The 22,322-nt window shown below is 42.5% G+C and overlaps 1 protein-coding gene across 1 annotated transcript in view; it reads left to right on the plus strand.

Moving 5' to 3' along the window:
- The window catches only part of LOC308305141 (relaxin receptor 2-like), a 173,437-nt gene that overhangs the window by 75,853 nt on the left and 75,262 nt on the right, over positions 1–22,322 (plus strand). The window contains exons 3-5 of the mRNA XM_080749841.1: positions 16,120–16,272; positions 17,891–17,965; positions 20,188–20,293. Coding sequence (XP_080605967.1) covers positions 16,120–16,272; positions 17,891–17,965; positions 20,188–20,293 — 334 coding nt within the window. The remainder of the gene's footprint in view (positions 1–16,119; positions 16,273–17,890; positions 17,966–20,187; positions 20,294–22,322) is intronic.

The following is a 22,322-nucleotide window of genomic DNA, read 5'->3' on the forward strand; positions in this document are numbered from 1 at the left end:
TATTATTATGTTTTAATTTTCTTGTTTAAGCCCAACTTATCATTCTAGCCAAAACCAAAGCTTTAACCCAGAAAACGTACTATATCTGAACACAAATGACTTGCCCAAACCAGGCACCATCAGAGACTTGCTTTACTTTCTGGAGCCTGTGTGCTTAAATCATAATGTGGACAGATGAGGGTTTTACAATATGGAAATAATTCACACGGCATACTGTTGAAGTAGAAGCCATAACATGACAAAATGTAATAATAATGTGCATGGGAAAAAAAGCCTTTCCTTGAGCGGACCGTACTTTTGAAGTTGAGTCCTTTTTAAGGAAGATAAAGTTTGATGGTGATTTGGTGGGCCTGCCGCCTGGCATGCATGATTCTCCCAAGCTTGGGTTCACACTGACAGCCAACGTCTAGCTCCCCGTTAATTATGAGCCAATCGTTGTGAAACTGTCCGATCGAGGCACCCTGCCAGACAGCCTCAGGCCTCGCGGGGCTCATAAAAGATGAAGGAAATGTCCTGGAAATGTTCACAACCTGCTGAACTCTGACGCTGAACCCTTAAACCCTCGTTTACTACATTGCGGCACAATTAAAGGACCTAATTACATGAAAGCAATGATGAGTACAGCTGCCAAGTACAGATACTCAAAGAGCTTTGTAGGATGTCACTATAATAATACATTTGTTATATTAAAATAAATGTCTGGCTTTTAACCTCATGAACTCTAGTTCTGGGGCCGTATACTGGAGCTTGGAGACAGTCTACTTTCGACAAAGAGAGGCGAAAAATAAGGGTCCAAAGACAGTGCAAAGTCATTTAGGTATTGGTTAACTCATTGCATGCCAGGCCCGATAGTCCCGAGATTATTTCAATGTCTTTCCCTGCCAGGCCCGATAGTCCCGAGAATTTCCGCCATTTTGAAAAAAAAAAAAAAAAAAAAAAAAAAAAAAAATTCTGACCCCAAAAAATGTAGTAGGCATGATAGAAATCGCGAAATTGCATGTTTAACCCCCATAGCAACCCCATCTATCAAACATGGCAGCCATCTTTGTTTACATTTTAGGAAAACATAATGGCTTCTATCTCATGAATGCCTGAACGGATTTCCATTCGGATTTTTTTGTTTGAAAGCTGTGAGCAATGTGGACACACGTGGTGCATTATCTAGGCATGGGTGTGCATGATCCGTGCACTATGAATTACATGGAAGTCTATGGAGACTGGAGGCATGGTAGAGTACGAAGGTATTGTTAAATGGCGGGGAATGTGTTAATGTGTGTGCGTGCGCATGTGCATGTGCGATTGTGCGTGCGTGGCCGTATGTGTTTTACAGACGACTACTTACAGCCAAGCCAAACGATTATTTTAGTGTTCTCACTTATCACTGTCTCGCCCAGGTGCTGGACAGAAGAAAGACTACTGCCAAAGTGTATTTGATTAATTGCCACCAAGGAGACACTTGAAACATACACTTTGGGAGCATGATCCTGAGTGCGGACTTGGACTGTAATGTGCCGTGTATTTCTGTTACAAATCCAGATGAACATAAAAGGGGAATGCGATGCAAGGGGATCAATTAGAGTCGGAGCGGTCCACGTTAATCAGGATTATAAATCTGAGAAGGTTAAGTTCATGAATATCAATATAGAAGAAAGGCTCCCACACAAAGATAAAGTTTAATAGGACTTTTTGTTCCTGAGACAACATCGGCAGGTTATCTATAACAGTGGTTCTCAAACGTTTTTGTCACACCCACAAAATAACTTTTTCATCCACGGCACATTTTTACTAGATTATTTACTGTGTAAATCTTTCCCCTTAAGATACAGTATGACACAAGGACAGCTTGAGATAATCCATTAGGCCCGTCAAGTACTAAATTGAAGATAATTTAGTACTTGACGTTTAACCACTTAAACCCTGCCTCCCTATTCCGGAGTGAACGTTCACCAGAAATGTCAGATCTACAGTACCAGCTCAGGGTAGATCTGATGTTTCTGGCGAAGAGATTTGCGAAGATTTGATTTTGACTGGTGTAGGCTGAAAAAGGTTACAGTGCAACTCGGGTCCGTTTTACAAAGTCAAATATTATCAAAATATTCTGCTTTTACCCTGGACTGTGGGACCCTAGAGAATTTTGAGAAACAATGATGAATATGTAACCAAGATAACCTGATGAAGGTCTCTGAACTAGAGGTCTTCACGGGTCCAATTTGACCTATCCGGAATAGACCCGCCTATTTTGGGGAATAGACTGTAAAAGGTTCTCATCTCCACCATAGAAAAATAAATATATAAATATATAAATATAAGATAATCACTTTGGTTTGAGGAGAGGTAAGCTAAATGCCAGGTCCCAGCTCATATTCACTCAGCTTCAGTTACAAATATATGTAATACAATTCAAACAAAAAGAAAAAAAGAAAACAAATATGATTATATAGTATTTATTCTAATGTTTCTCACTATTTCTCATTATTTTTATGTTTCAATTTTTTAAATCAATGCGTGTCCCTCAGTTGACTGTTACGCTGCTGCAAATCCACCTGTAAATGTCCCCTGACTAATTCCTCTTGCCACATGAATTCAGAAAGTAGCATATATAGCATACATTTTGATAGGAAACCATACCATAAGAAGTATAAGTAGCATGGTTTAATTTGCGTTTTTATCAATGTTTTACAGTGGTTCACAGAAAATTGAGTCGCCTCAGGTATCTGTAGGTACCTCTGGCCACCCACCGGTCTCTCTGGAGATGGGAGTGTCTAAAAATAGGAGGCCGTCCTTTCAGCTTATCTTCTGCAATACAGTCAAGTGACACTAGATGGCATAGCAGAGCAATTAGTTTAACTATTTTGCTGGGGATTGAAATGAATTGAAATGAACCACAGAAGAGACTACTGTAGATAATAGAGAGTAATTATACTTTAAATGAAGTAAAAATACATTTTGGCATAGGACTTTTTCATTAAATGTTAATTAAATGTCTCATTTGTATTTGTAAGGGTCCATTTAAAACTGGCTATGGGACTAAAACGGATAATTATAAAGTTAACAGTTCACATGGCAATGAGCTTATTACCAGCACTTAATAACAGTTCCACTGTTTCAGAGAGAGCATGTTTCATTATGGAAAAGCTCTGCTGTTCGCTTGTCTGTCTTTGTTTCCTTGTTGGTTTGAAAACATGTGTCTACCCATGTTTTTCTTAGATTAGCCAACTAATTCTACTATTTCTTTGCATTTGATGTAATTGGTGTTGGTGTAATGATGTATTACCTAAGTTCTAAGAATTACTTGAGTTCAATTTTGAGGTATTTGTATTTTACTTTAGTATTGTGTATTTACCCTTCAACTATAAAATATATATTGTTTTTAATGAGACATGCTTTGTAACCCGAGTGGCCCCGTAATGGTCTTGTCCAGTTCCGTCCCGTTCTGATTCTTTTTTTGGTTTTTTTTAGACCTGTGACATTGTCCTGAAATCCGTTTATTTCCGAGGTTCAGAGAGACCCGAGCATTTAGCTTATGATTAGGCTATTAAAAGTCCATGCGTGCCTTTGCCTTTCATGTGGTGAGGTCTACTCAATCTAACATACTGCAGCTGTGTGAACTGATTGACAGGCACTGTCAGAAGTCAGAGCGGTGTAAACTTTATCATGTAATGTAGACTTTATTGTCCAATGCTGCTGGTTGGTTGCCTAGGAATCTATATCTATAATATTAACATTGAAACAAAAGCCAGGGAGAAAGGCCTAATAATATAGCCTAATAATCAAAATTTGCAAAGTATCTAACTGTTTTCAAAAGATTGTAGTGGAATAAAAATAGCCTACTCGAGTAAATGTACTCAGTACACCAATGAAGCCTGCGTGTGCCGTCAATTCAACACGGGCGGACAATAGAACTGGTTCAACATGTTTGGCACAGATACTTGTGTATTGGAAGCAATTAGCTTGTCTAGAGGGTCGCCTATATGGTCAGCTGCTCCCCCTCCAACCGTCCTACTGTATATGTTCCATGTTCTCCCTTATAGACTGTTTTTATTTAATTTTTTGACACTTGCTTTGGCAATGTAAACGTATGTTTTCTCACAAAATGTCATGATTACCGAAAAGTATTGAAAAACAGTGTGGTAAATAATAGTTTGACATTTTAACTTGACCTTTCACTCTGTAATTAGAAAGGGACCCTTTCACAAAAGCAAAAGCGATTGGTCATGTCAGAGGCTTGGTTCTCAAAAACCTCCTCGCTGTCACATCTTCTTCTGAGACGTTGACATTTACCAGAAGAGGAGGAATGGAGAAGGATTTCTACAGGCATTAGGCCTACATTTATGACCATGATGGCATTACATTATTATTATTAAACCACAATCAAATGTTTGTCCAGGTGTCTGGGACAACTAATAAATCTTTATGAACAACTTTATGAGGCTATTGGAAAAATGTTGCCTACTGCCTTGTTTACAAATAAAGAACAATTTCAATTGAACATGTGAACAAAAGTTGTGTCTTTTTCGTTTCCTTATATTTAGCTTATTATTATTATGTCACGTTTATGTTGTTTTGGGACAGTGTGTGAACCAATTATTTTGTAATTGTTTGTGTCACAACGTTCTGTCATTTGATGACTTCTCCGCCTCTCGCGCTCTCTCTCTCTCTCTCTCTCTCTCTCTCTCTCTCTCTCTCTCTCTCTCTCTCTCTCTCTCTCCCAGCCCTAGAATATATATATACATACAGTATATAGTATCAAAATCAGCTTAACCACTTTAATCTAGCTTGTAGATCTTTTTCAAAAAGAAATCTAACAATGTTTAAATATTTTTGTTCATTCTAACAAATCTTGTATTTATCAGCACAAGAGGGTATAAGAAGTATATTTTGAAGCCAATACTTTCATACTTTTGCTCAAGTACATTTTGAATTATGTACTTTAACAGAGTATTGCTACATTACAGTATTGATACTTTTACGTTTTCCACCACTGGGTATGAGGGCAAATCTATTTACTGCAGTGATTCAATTCTGTCCTGGCCTTCGGGGAGGCTGGGACAATCCCTCCCCCGCGCATAAGTGAAACCGGTTTTACCAAGTATTTGCATTTACTGGTGTGACTACAAGCAAGTCTTGACGCTTTGTATTTTCACAAGTGGCACATGAAACATCTGGTAGAATATAAATAATTTTAGGAGCACAATGAAACGTTATCAAATAATGTTTTCTTTAATCAAGTGATAAGAGGAGGCTATACAAAAAATGTATACTAAGTTTTTATTAACTATGTTCTACAGTAGTGCTTCTCAAACTTCCAAATGTCAAGGTCTCTCTCCCCTTAACTCTGACTGTGTACAAATGACCACCCCCCTAAATGAACCCACAGAGTCTCTGGAAATTAGACATTTTCCCAGGAAACAAACTGGTGAAAACAGCTGATCTACAAGCTCACAAAACTGAACCAAAATAGGAGTATAGGCTACGGTTGACCTGAAAGTTCTCTTAAAGTTTATAAAGAAAAGTGTATGTGCTCAGAGACTAAAAGCAAACATGATATCTGTGGTGAGACATGAGCCTTTTAAAGTGAAATAGCCATTTAACAGTGTTGTTTGACACAGATAGACAGCATAGATAGACAGCATGTTGTGTTCTGAAGCAAATGAGTCAATGCAAAGAGAGAACCAGTCTGTATGAGGTGTGAAGAGGGGGAAGGGTAGTCTCCGGAGACACCTTAAGCTACTGTGGAATCATGTGGGGAAAAAAAGTTCAATAAGAAAAATACACTAATACAGGGGTCTTCAACGTTTTCAGATCAAGGACCCCTTAGTTGAGAGAGAGATGAAGCAGGGACCCCCACAACCTTTTGTACCTCAACCTCTGTGCTTACTGCTTAGTATGCTCTTTTTTCCCCTCCACACCTAAAGTATTTGCCGAAAATAGCCAATCTGCAAGCTCACAACACTTTGCAGTGTGAGGTGTTGTGAGCTTGTAGATCTGCTATTTTTGAAAAATTGTGAAAATGAGTGCAAGTCTTTGAATATCTTTGACCCGATCTTTGACCCGACTTCTAAATCCTTCCTCTAAAATCGAAATCATGCTGTTCTCAAACCTTTTCATGTGAAGGACCCCCAAAATTACAGGTATTTGGCCACGGACCCCCCATCTCAAAATATGTTGTTCCAGGGACCCCCCAGAAGCAAATATTTGAGTTACAAATGTTCGCTTTTAAGTAGATATATTCAAAGACTTGCAAAAAAAATCATGATTTAAAAAAAATAGCAGATCTACATGTGAGCTTGTATATTTGCTATTTTTCAATAGTTAAAGCAGTCAATAATCCTAGGCCTAAATGGGTTAAACAAATAATTACAATTTGAGTGCAAAAATAACTTGAAAAGAAACTATTTACAAGCTCACAATGCAGGTAGAGATAACAAGTAACCAACAAGTAATAGACTCGAATAGTCGACTCATATTGAAGAATCGCCACCCCGTGGCTGAACAGCCACACTACACGTTGAAATAAAATATCACATTTCTAGGGGGCGCGGCTAAGAATTTGGAGGCGTGTTTGACAGAGGTACCTCTAGGCACCTCTTGACACCTCTAGGTGTCATTTTAGACTTGGCGACGCTAAATGTTGTAACCCACTGTAGGTTACATTACTGGTGTGGTCAAGCATAACATTTCCACCCTGTTACGCTTAACTATAGAGGTAATTGATACATTTTCACAATTCTGAAAATATTGTTGATAAATATATAAAAATCTTACTCAGTGTTCCCAATGTGTGAATGGTGGCTCTGCGCTAGATTTCTGTGCCCGCAGCATTACATTTAGACAATAATAGTTTCCTTGTTGGTTTGATCGTTTTATATATATATAGAACTAGAAGGCCATGTTTATTCAAGGAAGATATGGGTTGGGGAGAGAGGTGGGTAGAGGCGGTGCGGCGCACTTGCGCTCCTATAACGAGCCGCGGCTGTTAAAATCCTTTTTTTAAATACTTTTTTTGAAAAGGTTTCCCGGCTGAAATGGCACCGAATAGGAATGACGTCCCAGCTACAGTAGGTTCAAATCCGGGGTAGAACAGGAACGTTTGATACTGCCGTTTCAACTGTTCTCTGAAATAGACTGGCAAAAATGATGTCCATTCATTTGTCCTTTCCTTTGAACTTGATTAAAGCGTTACATAAGAGGATGAGAATGATTCATCAAATGCTGCGGGGGGAAAAAATAACTCTGGAATTGGGTTTAGGGTAACGTCTGAACGAATGGAAGCCGAGTTCGAATGGTTCCAAGCTCCCATAAAAGAATAAAGAGGGTTGGTAATACATTACCAACAGCTGTTACTTTTTGGAGCGGTGAAACCGGCTCCCTATAAACAGCTATGTCCGTGGGTGGGTGGCCTGTCTGTAGCCTGGAAATACCTCTGCTGACCACACACGCACTCACGCACGCACGCACGTTAAAGGAGCGGCGCTGTTGAGCAGGCCAGGCACACCCGTGACCATTGTGCACATTAAAAGGTAAAATTCTGGCAATTGAAGACAGTCGCTTTTTAACCAGACAGCAAAGAGTTTTTCATGATTCTGACTCCATTGCAGGCATTCTTTTGCACGATAAACACTCCTTGGGCTAAAAACATCCATAGCCACTTTTCCAGGTCATCACAAACCTTTTTTGGGGGGGTTGTTTGTAGCCTAAGGCTTATTATGCAGGAGGAAATAAATACATCTGCTTTAAGTAGCATGTTAGGGGTCAAACTATGAGTTTTTCATGATTCTGAATCCATTGCAAGCATTTGTTTTGCACGATAAACACTCCTTGGGCTAAAAACATCCATAGACACTTTTCCAGGTCATCACAAACCATATTTTGGGGGCCGTCTGTAGCCCAAGGAGGGTTTATTTTTTTGGTGCAAAACAAACACTTGAAAGGGAATCAGAATCATGAAAACAACCCTAGTTTGACCCATAACATGCTACTTAAAGCAGACACATTTAATAAAATAAAATAAAGCATTATAAGGTTAATGGTACCCCAACTTTCAACAGCTGCTTTGTGAAGAAATGTATTTGTAAGGAATTTATTTTAATTGTCTTTATATCCCCTGACTATTCGCACTGCACACAACATACCATTGCCTATCTTCTGATAGACTACTGGTTTTACTATGTGCAGATGTCTGTTGTTTTGTATTGATTAATCGCTTTCTTTGCTCTCAATTTATGTGACCTTTTACAGTACAATGTCATGTATTCACTGGGGTTTATATCCTCTCTGGACGTGTCTGCTAAATGTCAACATTTTAAGAATATTTTCAACCGGCACAATACAACACAGGTAAAATGTTCGGGTTTAGTGGGTGAGCGAGTGTTTACTAAACGCGTGTGTGTGTGTGTGTGTGTGTGTGTGTGTGTGTGTGTGTGTGTGTGTGTGTGTGTGTGTGTGTGTGTGTGTGTGTGTGTGTGTGTGTGTGTGTGTGTGTGTGTGTGTGTGTGTGTGTGTGTGTGTGTGTGTGTGTGTGTGTGTGTGTGTGTGTGTGTGTGGCTCTGCCAGCTAAGACGCTAGGCTCCATGGTTTCAATTGTTAAATCTGATAAACAGGCTGTGTTAATCAAGGAACAAAGATCAAGTTCACCCACAGCACAGGTGAGCGGAGGATCTTGTGTCAATTGGCCCACAGCCTGCCACACACTCCACTCACAATCCAGACGGCTATCAGCTTGCAAGCGTTATTTAAAGCAAATAATGCCCCCGGTATGTGTGTCATTTTCCTGTCACACGCGCACACAAGCACGCGGAACACAATGTGTACATCCAGAACCTAACTCTCTCGTCTCTCACCCTTTTTCTCTCTCTCGCTAAAAATGAAAAGGCTACTTTTAGACGGCTAGAAAAAAACACTGCAGAACACCAGGAAGCAGTTTCCTGCTCCCTATGCTGACTTGAGGGTGGAATGCTGTCTGTCAGGTGTCCTGTGCCACAACGCGTCTCTCTCAGGTTTCTGAACTATCTAAATAAAGACAATAAACGTCAGGTCAACGGTCCAGGAGAACGGGACTCAAACATTTTCTCTTCCATTTATAATAGAAGCCCTGTCCAACCGTTGCTCCTGTCACCAGGGCCATGCCTGGTAATTCCAGCCCTCATCAGAAATAGGCCTAAAGGTCTCAATACATTATGTTTCTACAAAACAAAAACGTGTTTTTCATCTACTCCAGTGAGCCAACGGCAGGTTTCTGTCTGTGTTCTGAGACCTTTTAATTTAAAATAAAAAATAAACAAATAAATACAATTAAACGGTTTTCCTGCAGGTGTCAATGTTGATGGATTGTGCCTGTCAATCATCGCCTCTGCTCCGCCCCCCAGAGGGCGCGGGGTTATTGGACTGTGACATCAATGTCCGGGGGCTAATCACAACACTTTTCTGAGCCTACAGTAATTATTCAGAATACCCCTGACCACAGCAACAAAATGCCTTCTAAATCCTAGGAGTGACCTATATTGGTATATATACTGTAGCTCAAATCGACACAGATCCTGTTTTTTTTATGTCTCATGTTTTAATCAGCCTAGACTGACAGGCTGTGGCAGTGATCTCACAGTCACAGCTGTGTGTGTGATTTCTGCACACAGAAATAAAGTTGAGAGAATGACGTCAAGAATGCCTAAAGTAAAGTAGAAGCAAGCTTCAAAAACACTGACTTCCATATAGGGAATGAATTGGAAGCTGCTTTGCCTCCCCCAAGGGCAAGCTAGAGGCTCGTGCCTCCAGTGTCTGTCGGAGGCCAAAAGGAGATCGAACACCATGTGGAGGTGCGTCTGCTGGCAGCAAATGATGAGATTATTATTTATTTTTTCACATAGGCCTAATGAACATGAATGTACATATGGGTGGGTGTCGAGTATGGGGCTTGGGCTTCAACTCACCCGGGTCTGTTTGAGTTGCATTGTCAGGCCTTTTGGAATTTTTTAAATATTGGTAATTTTCATGTCAAGGACCCCCAAATTGATATGTGTTTGGCTGCAGACCTCCATCTGAAAATATTTTCTGTCAGGGACCCTCAGAAGAGAAGATTTGTGTTTTCATATTTTTCTAAAATAGCCAATATGAGACGTGTTGTGAGCTTGTAGAGCAGCTATTTTTGTTGTAGAGCAGACCTCACTTTGAGAACCACTGCTCTAGATTACAATTACATATAAAAATATATATTTTTAAGTGATGAAAAATATGATTAATTTAAATGAAGGTCTAACAGACAGAAACATTGTTATTCCCATTACAACTTATTAAATTGCATTTGAACACGTGTGCGGGTACTGCGGGAGTTGTTTTCTTTCAGGTTGTTGGGGCCCTCCTTTGGTCTTCTCCTACGCACCTTTTGCCTTTGTAGGTGTGCATTTTATAAATCCTATATTATACAACGGTAGAAGACAGTGAAGAAAACTGAAGAACCAAGTATTTTGTGCAAACAACACAGTCTAAGAAACTTGATGTCTAACGGTCAGTCAGCTGTGAAGGATGCCGCAAGTTATAACATAATTGGCTGCCTATCAATCACACTCATTGGGTGCTTTCTCAAAGCAAGCAATTGAATCTGACATCAGCCAACAGTCCTCAGAAAGAGTTCCTTCATTTTATAAAGAACTTACTGTAGGATTTGAGCCTGGTTTCCTGTGCAATTGATCTAATGGAGCCTGCTTGCTCACGGGATAAATGTAATCTTGACCGTCACGTCAAAATTTGTGCCAGGTCCTGTGTCTAGGTGAGGCATGACCTTTGACACAATATAAATGTCTCAATAGAAGGAGCAGGGAGACACAATGCAACCATCCCAATTGTATAAGTTAAATTGTATTAACATACAATATAACAGACACAATTACATTTTATTAATAAAAAATGACATTGCGCCGCTTTAAGTAAAAGTAGCAATAGGCCTATCCGTACTCTGTTACATGTACATGTCCTATCCACCTGTTTCCGCAATTTACCGTAGAATTATGTGTGGGACACATCCGGGAAACAGCAGACATACAAGCTCACGTCACGTCGCAGATGCAACCGTTGTGCGCTTGTAGATCACTCTCTCGGCTGCGACACCGGAAGTGCCGCACGCCTTCTGCGCAATGCACGATGGGACGGTTGGAAACTTGTGGATATAAAAACATTTATTTGAATGAAAGCACAGAAGTATTGGCCTAATTTTCATTTATGTTTTATTTTGTATCTGCAAGCTCAAGTTTGTTGATCTGCTATTTAGGAAAAGTATAAAATATTGGTTTTGTATTATTAATAATAAAAATCTGCAAATGTGATGCCCGGGTTTCGAACTTGGGTCTCCTGCGTGAAAGTCCATTATCTTAACCATTACTAGATGGACTGGAGGAGATATTAGACTTTCGAGGTCATCAGGCTGAGGCAGTGAGTAACGCCGCTACACAAAGTAACTCAGAACTAAAGTTTTCAAGAATTGTGGAGTAATTGACACCGGGTGAAAAAGTACAATATTACTTTCCACCAATGGCCTCGGATCTCTCTGTACTTGCTTTAGAGCGGTGGTTCTCAACCTTTTAAGGCTGCGACCCCCAAAATAATCATATTTTAACTGGGGACCCCCCCCCCACCCTGATGAGAGCTGAAGAGTTGAGGTATACATTTTGTATAACATGGTTCTATTGTGAAAATAGCAGATCTACATGCTCACGCCTCGCAACGGGCGTTGTGAGCATGTATTGTAGATCGGCTATTTTTACAGTTTTAGCCTCTAATAAAATTAACAATTTGACCAATGTATAATTTGTCATTTTAGATGTATTAAAAAATCCTTAAATTGTCACTTTAAAAATGTGCAGATACCCTCTATACACTTAAACTTTATGTGGGTTTGTTCGCTGTTGAGAGAGAAAATAATGTTTCACATTAATTTGATCATCTGGGGACCCCCCAAAATAATTTGGGTCCCAACCCACAGGTTGAGAACAACTGCTTTAGAGACGGTGATGATTGTCCCGTGTTACCATCTCTCCTGCCCATTAGACATCAAGCCCCACCAGAGCCATGCTAAACGCTGAAAAGTATACGCAACTAAAACATAACCTTTGAGTGAAACCAACCCTGCTTTGTGAGTTTGAATAGACTGAGGAAGAGCCACTGGGCCAGAAATGTCACGCTTTGGTGGGAATAAACCTTTAGTCATGCTCTTTTGGAGCATGACTATATTTCATTGATGTTTGCTTCTGCCTACTTGTTGGAAGTTTGAATAGTAAGTATGCCTTGCCGAGCCATATGGCCCATTAGGGCAGGAGCCTATCTCCTGTTACTGTAGCGTGAAGCAGCTTGATGTACAAGTAAATCCCCTGGACATGCCACTGTATGTCGCAGGGACTTACCCCCAATCCATTACCCTTGATGCTGAGTGCCATGTAGGGAGGCACAGGTCCCATTTTTGTTATCCCAGCAAGCACGTCAGGACCTGGACCAATCAGTGACGTCTCAATTGGGGATGATCTTGACGTCATTACCAGGACGTCATATGGACTTTTTTTTTGACAGGATTATTGTTGTTATTGTTTGTAATGTTAGTTGAAATATGAGCATGTAAGGTTATATTCTGGGACATATCTGACTAGTTATGATATTTATCTGGCCAACCAACATAAATCTCTCTCTAGGTCGTCCTCAGACGAGCCTTCCATCGTCGCTTCCAGTCATCCCGGTTCTCCATACATCTGGCCAGCTCGTTGGTGCTTTGTGCTCCTACGTCTTTCTTGAGTACATCCACGTATGTTATTGTGGGACGTCCTCGTGACCGGTGCCCATGTGTTGGTTCCCACAGCACCAGTTTGCTGGCAGGAAGCTCCTGATGTCTTTGGCAGTGTCCTGCTAGTCTCATTCTTCTGGCAGCAATTTTCTCGCTAACCCTTGGTATTCCCTCATACAGGCTCTTGTTGGTAACATGTGCACTCTTGCTGATGTTAAGTACTGCACGCAACATTCTGGTGTAGCACCCGTCTAGAGACTTCTGCAGGGTCGGCTTCAGGGTCCAGCATTCACTGCCATAGAGGAGAACAGACTCTACCGTTGCAAAGAAGAAGCTGAGTTTGATTTGTCGGGGGAGGTTGGAGTTCCATACACTGTTCATGCCGTTCAGGGCCTTCCATGCAAGTGCCTTCCTCACTTGAAGATCTTTCTCGGTTGAGTTGACCCATGCGCCCAGGTACTTGAAGTCCTTGACTTCCTTCAACACAGCGCCTCCTGTTGTTGTCAGAGGTGGGTGTTCCGGTAAGTTATAGGTGATAACCTCAGTTTTCTTGGCATTTAGCCTAAGGCCAACCTTGGTACACTCTAACTCCACTCTGTTCAGGAGTTCCTGTGCTTGTGTCATGCTGTCGGAGAGCAGGCTGATGTCGTCCGCGTAGTCCAGGTCCGTCAGGACTACTGTGGGATGTCGTCTCGACCTCCTTGGTGTTAGTGTGAAGCCAAGATCCTGCTCTCGTCCACCGATGGCTTTCCTGAGCGCGTAGTCTAGGACAATGATGAAGAGGAAAGGGGCTAGGGTGTCTCCCTGCATTACACCAGCTCGGATGTCAAACTCCTCACTGTTGCCGTCTGGAGTCACCACCTTGGCCCTTGTTCCTGCATACATGGTCTCAATAGCCCGGAGTATGTTAGGAGGGACATCGTAGGCCTCAAGGATCTTCACCATCTTGCCTCTGTGGATCGAATCAAATGCCTTTTTGAAGTCGATAAAGCACAGTACAGCTGTCAGGTTATCCTTTTTCACCTCCTCGATTAATCTCCTTAATGCCAAGATCTGGGCTACGGTAGTTCTCTCCTCTCGAAAACCATTTTGGTTCTCCCTCAGGTGAGGGTCGATGGCATGCCGTATCCTGTTCAGGATCATTCGGTTGAAGACCTTGGCAGTGATACATGTTAGGCTGATGCCTCTGTAGTTGTCTGGCATTGAGAGGTCTCCAGATTTTGGCACCGGGATGATGTTAGATAGAGACCATTTTTCAGGCTGCTTGTTGTGCAGTAGAGCAAGGTTGCAAAACTCTAGGATGAGGTCATCGAGATCGCAGTTCTTCAAGACCTCTGGGGGTATGCCATCCGGCCCAGCACTTTTTCCCTCTCTCACGGTGGATTTTGCCCTGGCGAGCTCACTGGCTGTGAAGGGACCATCATCGATATTCAGGCCCTGGAGGAATGCTGGTATATTTTCCTCCTCTTCATCTTCTGCTGATGTGCCCAACAGGCTCTGGAAGTGACTGAACCAGGTCGCCACCCTCTCCTCAGGGCTGTGTCCCTCGACCTGGCCCTCCTTAGCCCTCTTCCGTCCAGTCATCTCATTGATTACCCTCCATGCCTCCCCATACTGTTTTTCACCCTGCGCTGCCTGCACTCTCCGCACACTCTCCATCAGTTCCTCCCCTTTGATGGTGTCATAGGTGCTGAAGAGAAACAGTTTGGCTTCATTCAGTGACCTACGTCTCTCCACGTTTGGTTCACGCTCAAAGTTGAGTCGCGCTTCCTCCACCTTCCCCCGTGCTGCTACAACCTCCGGATGTCTAGACCGAAGGGAGGTTCTTGCTCTGTTCAGCATGGGCTCGCACACTCTGGTTGCCTCCTCATTCGCAGCAACGAATCTCCCATATTCGCTGCTGGGCTCCTCTTCCTTATCCAGCTGCCGAAAGCGTTTCCTTACCTCCTCCGCATACCTGGTTTGAAGGCCAGGATCGGCTGCGAATGCCTTCCAGTCATGCCGGATCTTGGGGCTTGGTTTGGGGACCCTGAGGCTCAGTCGCACCCTCATGGAAACCACTCGGTGATCAGAGCCCACAGAGCTGAACGTGCTGTATGGTTCAGCGTTCAGGATGGAATTCCTCCACTTTTGCCTCACTAGGATATAGTCCAACTGGCGTTGCATACCCGAAGCTCGGTCCTGGAAGGTCCATCTCTTCCCTGTTCTTTTCCTGAACATGGTGTTCGCTGCCAGGAGCTGGTGTTCCATGAGAAGGGCAGTGAGGTATGTGCGGTTGCGGTTGGTAGAGTCGTGGTATGGGAAGGGGGCGTCCTCTGGTCCAATAACATAAATCCTGTCAAACAAAAAAGTCCATATGACGTCCTGGTAGTGACGTCAAGATCATCCCCATATGGGCTGTGATCTGGCCCCAATTGGGACGTCACTGATTGCTCCAGGTCCTGGCCATGCTTTCTGGGATGTTTTTGAACCCAATCTCAGGGTGGACACGCTAAGACCACAAGGCCGCTGAGCTATCCCTAGAGTCCCTAGAAAACCATTTTATTTAGAAGTGTATATTTGCAAGATTAGACCACACATACCGGTATTTCTAATAATCTGATAATCACAAATTGCAATTTAGACTCACTAGTTATTAGGACATTAACGAAAAAGTCGACCTCATTACACAAGTCGACTCCCACCAGAGAAAGTTGAAAGTCGAAGTTGGAAAAAAAAACAACGTTCTATTGTCAAAATAGCAGATCTACATGCTCACGCCGCCTCGCGTTGCGAGGCGTTGTGAGCATGAAGATCGGCTATTTTCACAATTTCTGCCTGAGCATGTAGATCGACTATTTTCACAATTTCTGCCTCTATATATCAATGTTTAATTTGTAATTTTAGAGGTATTAAAACGTCCTTAAATTGCCACTTTAGAAATGTGCAGATACACTTAAACTTTATGTTGGTTTGTTTACAGTTGGGTGAGAAAACAATGTTTCACATTAAGTTAATCATCTGGGGACCCCCCAAAATAATTGGGGGGTTGTGTGTGATGTGATGACGTCATCAAACGATAGTCGAGTTCAACTCAACTTTTTACCGAGTCCAGTCGACTTGCAAAAATCACAAGTCGTTAATGCCCTACTAGTTACTCCCTTTTCTCTATTGATGTTGTTGCTGTGAGAACCTTGTATGTTCATGTGTGTGTGTGTGTGTGTGTGTGTGTGTGTGTGTGTGTGTGTGTGTGTGCGTGTGTGTGTGCGTGTGCATGTGTGTATCTCCCTCCCCTTTCACCCTCCCTCTTTTAACTTGTCACCTCCCTCTTTTTGTCTTACCCCTGATGAATATCCTTCTCTTCCCCCAACCCACCCCAGCATTTGCCATGGTGTCCAGACGGGCGGACGGAGAGGGCTCCTGTCCCTTGGGTCATTTTCCGTGTGGGAACCTCAGTGCGCTGTGTCTGCCTCAGATGATGCACTGCAACGGACACAAGGACTGTCCCAACGGAGCAGATGAGCGCCGCTGTGGTGGGTGTTTGTCAGGAATACCAGAAAACTCGCCCTCTTTCAAAGTCGCCCCAAACTCGTTTCCCAACTGGTCTGTGGCCTTAGGCTAGATGCAGATTAGACTAAAATCAAATCTGTGCTTCTGGGGGTCCCTGGAACCAAAAAGTTTGCAATAGGGGTCCATCCGTGGAACAAAATATTTTGAGATGGTGGTCCACGGCCAAAAACACATTTTGGGGGTCCTTAACCACTGATAGGCACATTCTACAAATGTCTTCTAAATTATAACAATTTTCTGAAAAAAACGTATGTTGCCATCAGTGTTTTTCAAACTTTGTCATATGAAGGACCCCCAGAATGATATGTATTTGGCTACGGACCCCCATCACAAAATATTTTGTTCCAGGGACCCCCAGAAGCAAATATTTGATTTTAGTCAATTCTGCATCTAGCTTAAGGCCACAGACCAGTTGGGAAACGAGTTTGGGGCGACTTTGAAAGAGGGTGACTTATCTGGCTACCTTTGTCAGTATAGTGCAGTGGTTTCTAAACTTTAGGGGGGCCCTTTAGGGTGAGGTTGCATGTTGCCCTGAGGCGTCTTACTAGTTATGTTTAGCTCCCTTCCAGCAGCAGCTTTATCTGTCTGTCTGTCCTTCCGTCTGTCCGTCCATCTGCCATGTCTCCTAAGTGACTGTCATGCAATTTGCTGAGCACTTTCATGCTCCGTTGCATTGGAACGCATCGTGAGTTTGTAGATTGGCAATTTATTTCTGCCATTTCAGGGTTTTTTTTGTCTATACTGACAGACCCAAAATAGGGGTGCCAGCCAGGTTGAAATGAGTGAAAGCGCAGTTTCTCAGCGTAGGGTCCAGGAACCCATCAGGGGTCCAAGTGGACCCTTACTAGTGTACAAAATGAACACTCTCAGATTGCAGTGTTGATTGGAGTCCCAGAAATAAAATATCATATCAAAGGGGATCTGTGGAAAGGAAAAAGCTTTAGAATCACCAGGTGATAAAGTATAAATCAGTGATATTCAACTGGTGGGCCGTGGGCCAAATTCTGTCCCTGTGAATGCTGTCCATTGCTATGCCAATGGTGAAATTGATTCACAATGACATAATATGTCTATTATGGTGATTCATACAGCTTCATTTAACGCATTTACTAATTTTGATGTTGGAGAGGATCATTTCTGTGCCAGACCTTTAATTAGTGCACAGGCTTGGATTGTGAATTTGAGAAAATTGGAAGTGGGTATTTCAAGCGTCTTGGTGAGAAGAGTAGTGGAGACAGGTTTGTGTTTCCACGCTCGTATAAATGAAAGGCTTTTGTTTTTGCACCTGGGCACAAGCTCTTCTGATGTGTTTTCATGATGAACCTTTAGTTGAGAGTAAGAGCATCATGACACACAGTTTGCATGAAACACACAACTCTGTAAAATCTAATGGAGAATTCTTTATTTGGTGGGATGTAAGAAGCACTTTAAACATCACATCACTGGTTTGCATGTGTAAAGAAGTGGGTGAAATTAGTTTTAGCAAATATATATATATTTTTTAGTTTTGCAAAAAGTGGCAATTTGTGGAAATAACTTCCATCTATGTATGATCTGGGTGCCTTTGTCCTGTGCTTGCAGGGGACAACATTGGATGGGCTGATTTATTCTTTCACAACACCATCACCCTGGACGACAGCAACGCAGAAGGATGCTGTAAGTGTGTGTTTGTGTGAGCATGCTCTGCTCCCAGCTACGTCGCTCACCTAGATGTATGCACCCCACGCTCTGCAGCACGCTCTACTCAGCAGCAAAAAACAAAACACATTTTCTATTTTCTGCATGTCCGAAACGCTGATGGGCACAAATGTGTTGCGTTTAGAGCAGGGGTTTTCAGCAGGGGGTCCGAGACCCCTAGGGGGTCATCAAAGTTAATGCAGGGGGTCCTCCAAATCTTTGTGTGATAGAAACCTTTTCTCCTTTTTTATATTAAACTAATTTAGTGCTCCTGAAATTAACGGATTATAAAGTCCACGATGCCACCCTCAGGCTGCATTCACTCCCGTTATCTTATTTTGAAGGCCAGAAGTCCACAGCGTAAACACTTCCGGTCTGACGTCATCGCGTCCTGCGCCGGAATCGATCGTTGTTTACGTGTTGTCATGGCGGATCGGCTCGGAGCTTTTCCCCATGTGCTTTATAAGCGAGCATCTGCCTCCATCTGCGCTTCTAAAGTGTAGTTTTGAGATAATGGACATTAAAGATGAGATCCCCCCCCCGTCCACCTCAATGTTATGGGATGACTATTTTGTGCTCGTGGAGCCGTGATGATGAGAAATCAGCGACGGATTTCGGCTCCGGACCTTCCGCCATTGTATCCGGTAATATAACCGCCGTTACAGTATTACTTTTCACGAGTATACTCGGGATTGGCACTCCGGGTACTCGAGTACTTTTCACGAGTCTTCTCGGGATTGGCACTATATGAGTTAACCAGTTGAACCCCAGTGTCCAAATTCTGAGAACTTTAGCCAAAAATAGCAGATCTACAGTACAAGCTCTGCGAGGCGTTGTGAGCTTGTAGATCGGCAATTTTCGGCAAAAAGGTTTGGTGTAGACGGGGAAAAAGAGCAGAAGTACAGCGTGAAAGGTCAAGTTTATTAAGTATTGACAGTTCAAGTGGTAAAATATCTGGAAACACAAATTGACATGAATCCAAAATACACTGATGAGTGTGTTGTCAAACAATGAAACTATATGGAATCTATGAAAAGGTTGTGGGGGTCCCTACTTCATCTCTCTCTCAACCAAGGGGTCCTTGGCCTGAAAATGTTGAAGACCCCTGGTATAAAGAGCCTGGATGAACAGCAGCTATGATGCAAAACACACTGTCCAAGTGTCCTTTCTACATTATGCATTGTCTTTTTTAATAAGACGGTTAACATTAAATCCTGTGGGATTATATCAAAAAATATTCCATAGTTGTTTTCCAAATAAGAGATTTAAATATGAATCAGTCAGAGCTGGGCAGGGATAAGTTAATTCACATTATTGTGGAAAAAAAAACGTTTGATTCTTACTTTTGCAATGCATCAGATCAGTCTATGATCTGATGCATTGCAGAGTGCAGAGTGAGTCGCAGACTGCGCTGCGGCCCCGCCCCCAGTTCAAATGGATGAAACCATTGTGCAGGATATATGGGGCCAGGGGGGATGACCAGGCAACGCGCACGTTTGCATGCATGCCGTGATTATTTTTATGGGGAGCGAATACATAATTAGTTATTATGATGATGACCGACTTGGCTCTTCTTTTTTGCTATCTATTTTTGGTGCCCTTGGGCAGCATGGTGCCCGACGCACAGTGCATGCTGTGCGTCATGGTAGCAGCGGCACTGGTTAATGTTCTGCAGGGACGTGCAGAGAATGTTAGAGAGGCAGGGGCTGAAATTTCTAAAAGGGCCTTTTGGTGAAAATATTGAAAATAGCAGACCTCCAAGCTCACAATGCGTTGCAGCGCGACGCGTTGTGAGCTTGGAGGTCGGTTATTTTCGGTGATTGATACCACACTGAACTAAGCATAATCTAGTCAGTACTGGAGATGTGGTGTAACGGCATGAATTTCTACACAGAGAGGGCAATTCTTTCAACATAAGATGCCGCAGTCAAGTTCAGGAGAGTTTGGACAAGGCAATTAATTCTCTTGAACGCTGCCTTTGGGTATGGCATGGAAAGAGGGACATTTGCATTTCTTTCACCACAGTAAAAACTGCATTCATGGTCTGGAGAGGGCACTTTTTACAGACGGATAAAAGGGCAGGGGCTCACGCCCCCTTTGATGTCTATGTGTGCACATGCCAGATGTCCTGTGTAGTAATACATTGATTTGTGTGTGTGCTGCGTGCCTGTGTGTGCGTGCGTGCGTGCGTGCGTGCATAGTCTTGACAGAGTATCCAGAGAGATGTTATTGTATCCAGGCCAAGGTGTGGTGTGTGGACGTTGACCTGGAGGATGTCCCACAGCTCTCCCACAACATCACCTGGCTGTAAGTGACATTCTTCCTGCTTCTACCGTATGTACGCCAGCATGTCTTCTAAACCAGTGGTCCTCAACCTTTTCAGGCTGTGACCCCCAAAATAATCATATTTGAACTGGGGACCCCCGCCCTTCACAAACACTTGGAATTGTAGGAGTTGGCATTACATTTAGTTTGACTTGATCTGTTCCATTGTGAAAATAGCCGATCTACATGCTCGTTGCGAGGCGTTGTGAGCATGTAGATCAGCTATGTTCACAATTTCATACTCTAATATCTGGCAATTTGACCAATATGTTAGACCAGAGGTACTAAAACTGGAACTAACACGTCATTAAAGTCATTAAATTGTCACTTGCAGATACCATGTATACACTTACTGTATGTTGGTCTGTTGACTTTTGAGTGAGAAAACAATGTTAACATTTAGCTAAACATCTGGGGACCCCCTAAAATAATTTGCGGACCCCTCTGGGGGTCCCGACTCAAAGGTTGAGAACCACTGATCTAAACCATGTGCTTCTCAAACTTTTCGAGGACCCCCAAATGAATGTGTCTTTGGTCGCGGACCACCAGTGATACATTTTGTCCAATACAAGATTTGTGTTCACCCCCAAAATGACTTTGTTTCTATTGATTACTCATCCCATGGATATTTTTTGTTGTTTTTGTCGTATTCCTAAGCCAATAATTTGATGAGATTCTGATGGAGATGCCATATGGAACAAAGGAGTCGCTTTGTGTCTCCATAGGGAACAGGGACATGCAGAGAGGCAGGAGGTGAAATTTCTAAAAGGGCCTTTTGGTGAAGATATTGAAAATAGCGACACAACGTGTCGCGCTGCGACGTGGTGTGAGCTTGGAGGTCGGCTATTTTCAGTACTTGTTACCACACTAAACTAAGTATAATCAGGTCAATACTGGAGAAGTGGCCTAACGGCATGGATTTCTACGCAGAGAGGGCAATTCTTTCAACATAAGATGTTGCATTCAAGTTCCAGAGAGTTTGGACAAGGCAATTCTCTTGAATGCTGCCTTCAGGTATGGCATGGAAAGAGGGCATTTGCATTTCTTTCACCATATAGTGAAAACTGCATGCATGGTCTGGAGAGGGCACTTTTTACAGACAGATAAAATGGCTGGGGCTCAAGCCAACCCCTTTGATGTCTATGCGTGCACGTGCCTGATAGGGAACCAATGCTGGTCATCAAATTATTGGCTCAAGAAATCCATGAATTCAAGTCTCCATAGGGTGAGTAATCGAAATACATTAAAAAGTAATTTTTTGGGTGAACTACTCCTTTAAAACCGAGTAAGCCAGTGGCCAAATGGCCCCGTCTAGTACTCTAGAAAACTACTGAAAGGATTGCCATGGGATTTACTGTGCACTCTCCTGCTTCCCAGACGATGGCCCCTGCTCATCTTAGTGACACTGCAGTCTTTCCTCTAGCACCACCATTAGCCTATGTAATAATGTCAGATTTCATGAAGGCCATTTCAAATCGTTATAGGGCAGATTGCCATGAAACTTAATACGCTCAGCAGGGATTAACCCTGAATTCGGTGACCCCATTATGGCCTTTCCTCGCGCACCACTCTTGGTCCAAACGTTCCACTTCTACACAAGTTATTTCAAAATGTAATGGGCATGTTGCCATGAAACACTCTAGTGCCACCCTCTGGCACTAAATATCATATAAGATATCTCCGAATATAATAATAGGCTAGTCAATCTGAGGTTTGACCCAAAAGAAATTGCAATAGTAACGGTTCAAGGTTTTATTTATGATCCTTAGGGTCATCCAAAAAACACGTTTCAAAATTTCCATTTTATTCTTAGTGGATCAAGGTGAATTCATGGGGTTCAAGTTTGGGTCTCTTCACTTACTATACAGGAAAAAAAAGACCTCCAAAACAATCTTCTTTAAGTTTTTTGGATGAATTCACCTTGATCCACTAAGAATAAAATGGAAAACTTTTAACATGTTTTTTTTGGATGACTCTAATGATCATAAAAAACCTTGAACCATTACTATTG

Source organism: Nannobrachium achirus (genome assembly GCF_963921795.1).
Source record: "Nannobrachium achirus genome assembly, chromosome: 19".
In the NCBI taxonomy this organism is placed as follows: Eukaryota; Metazoa; Chordata; class Actinopteri; order Myctophiformes; family Myctophidae; genus Nannobrachium; species Nannobrachium achirus.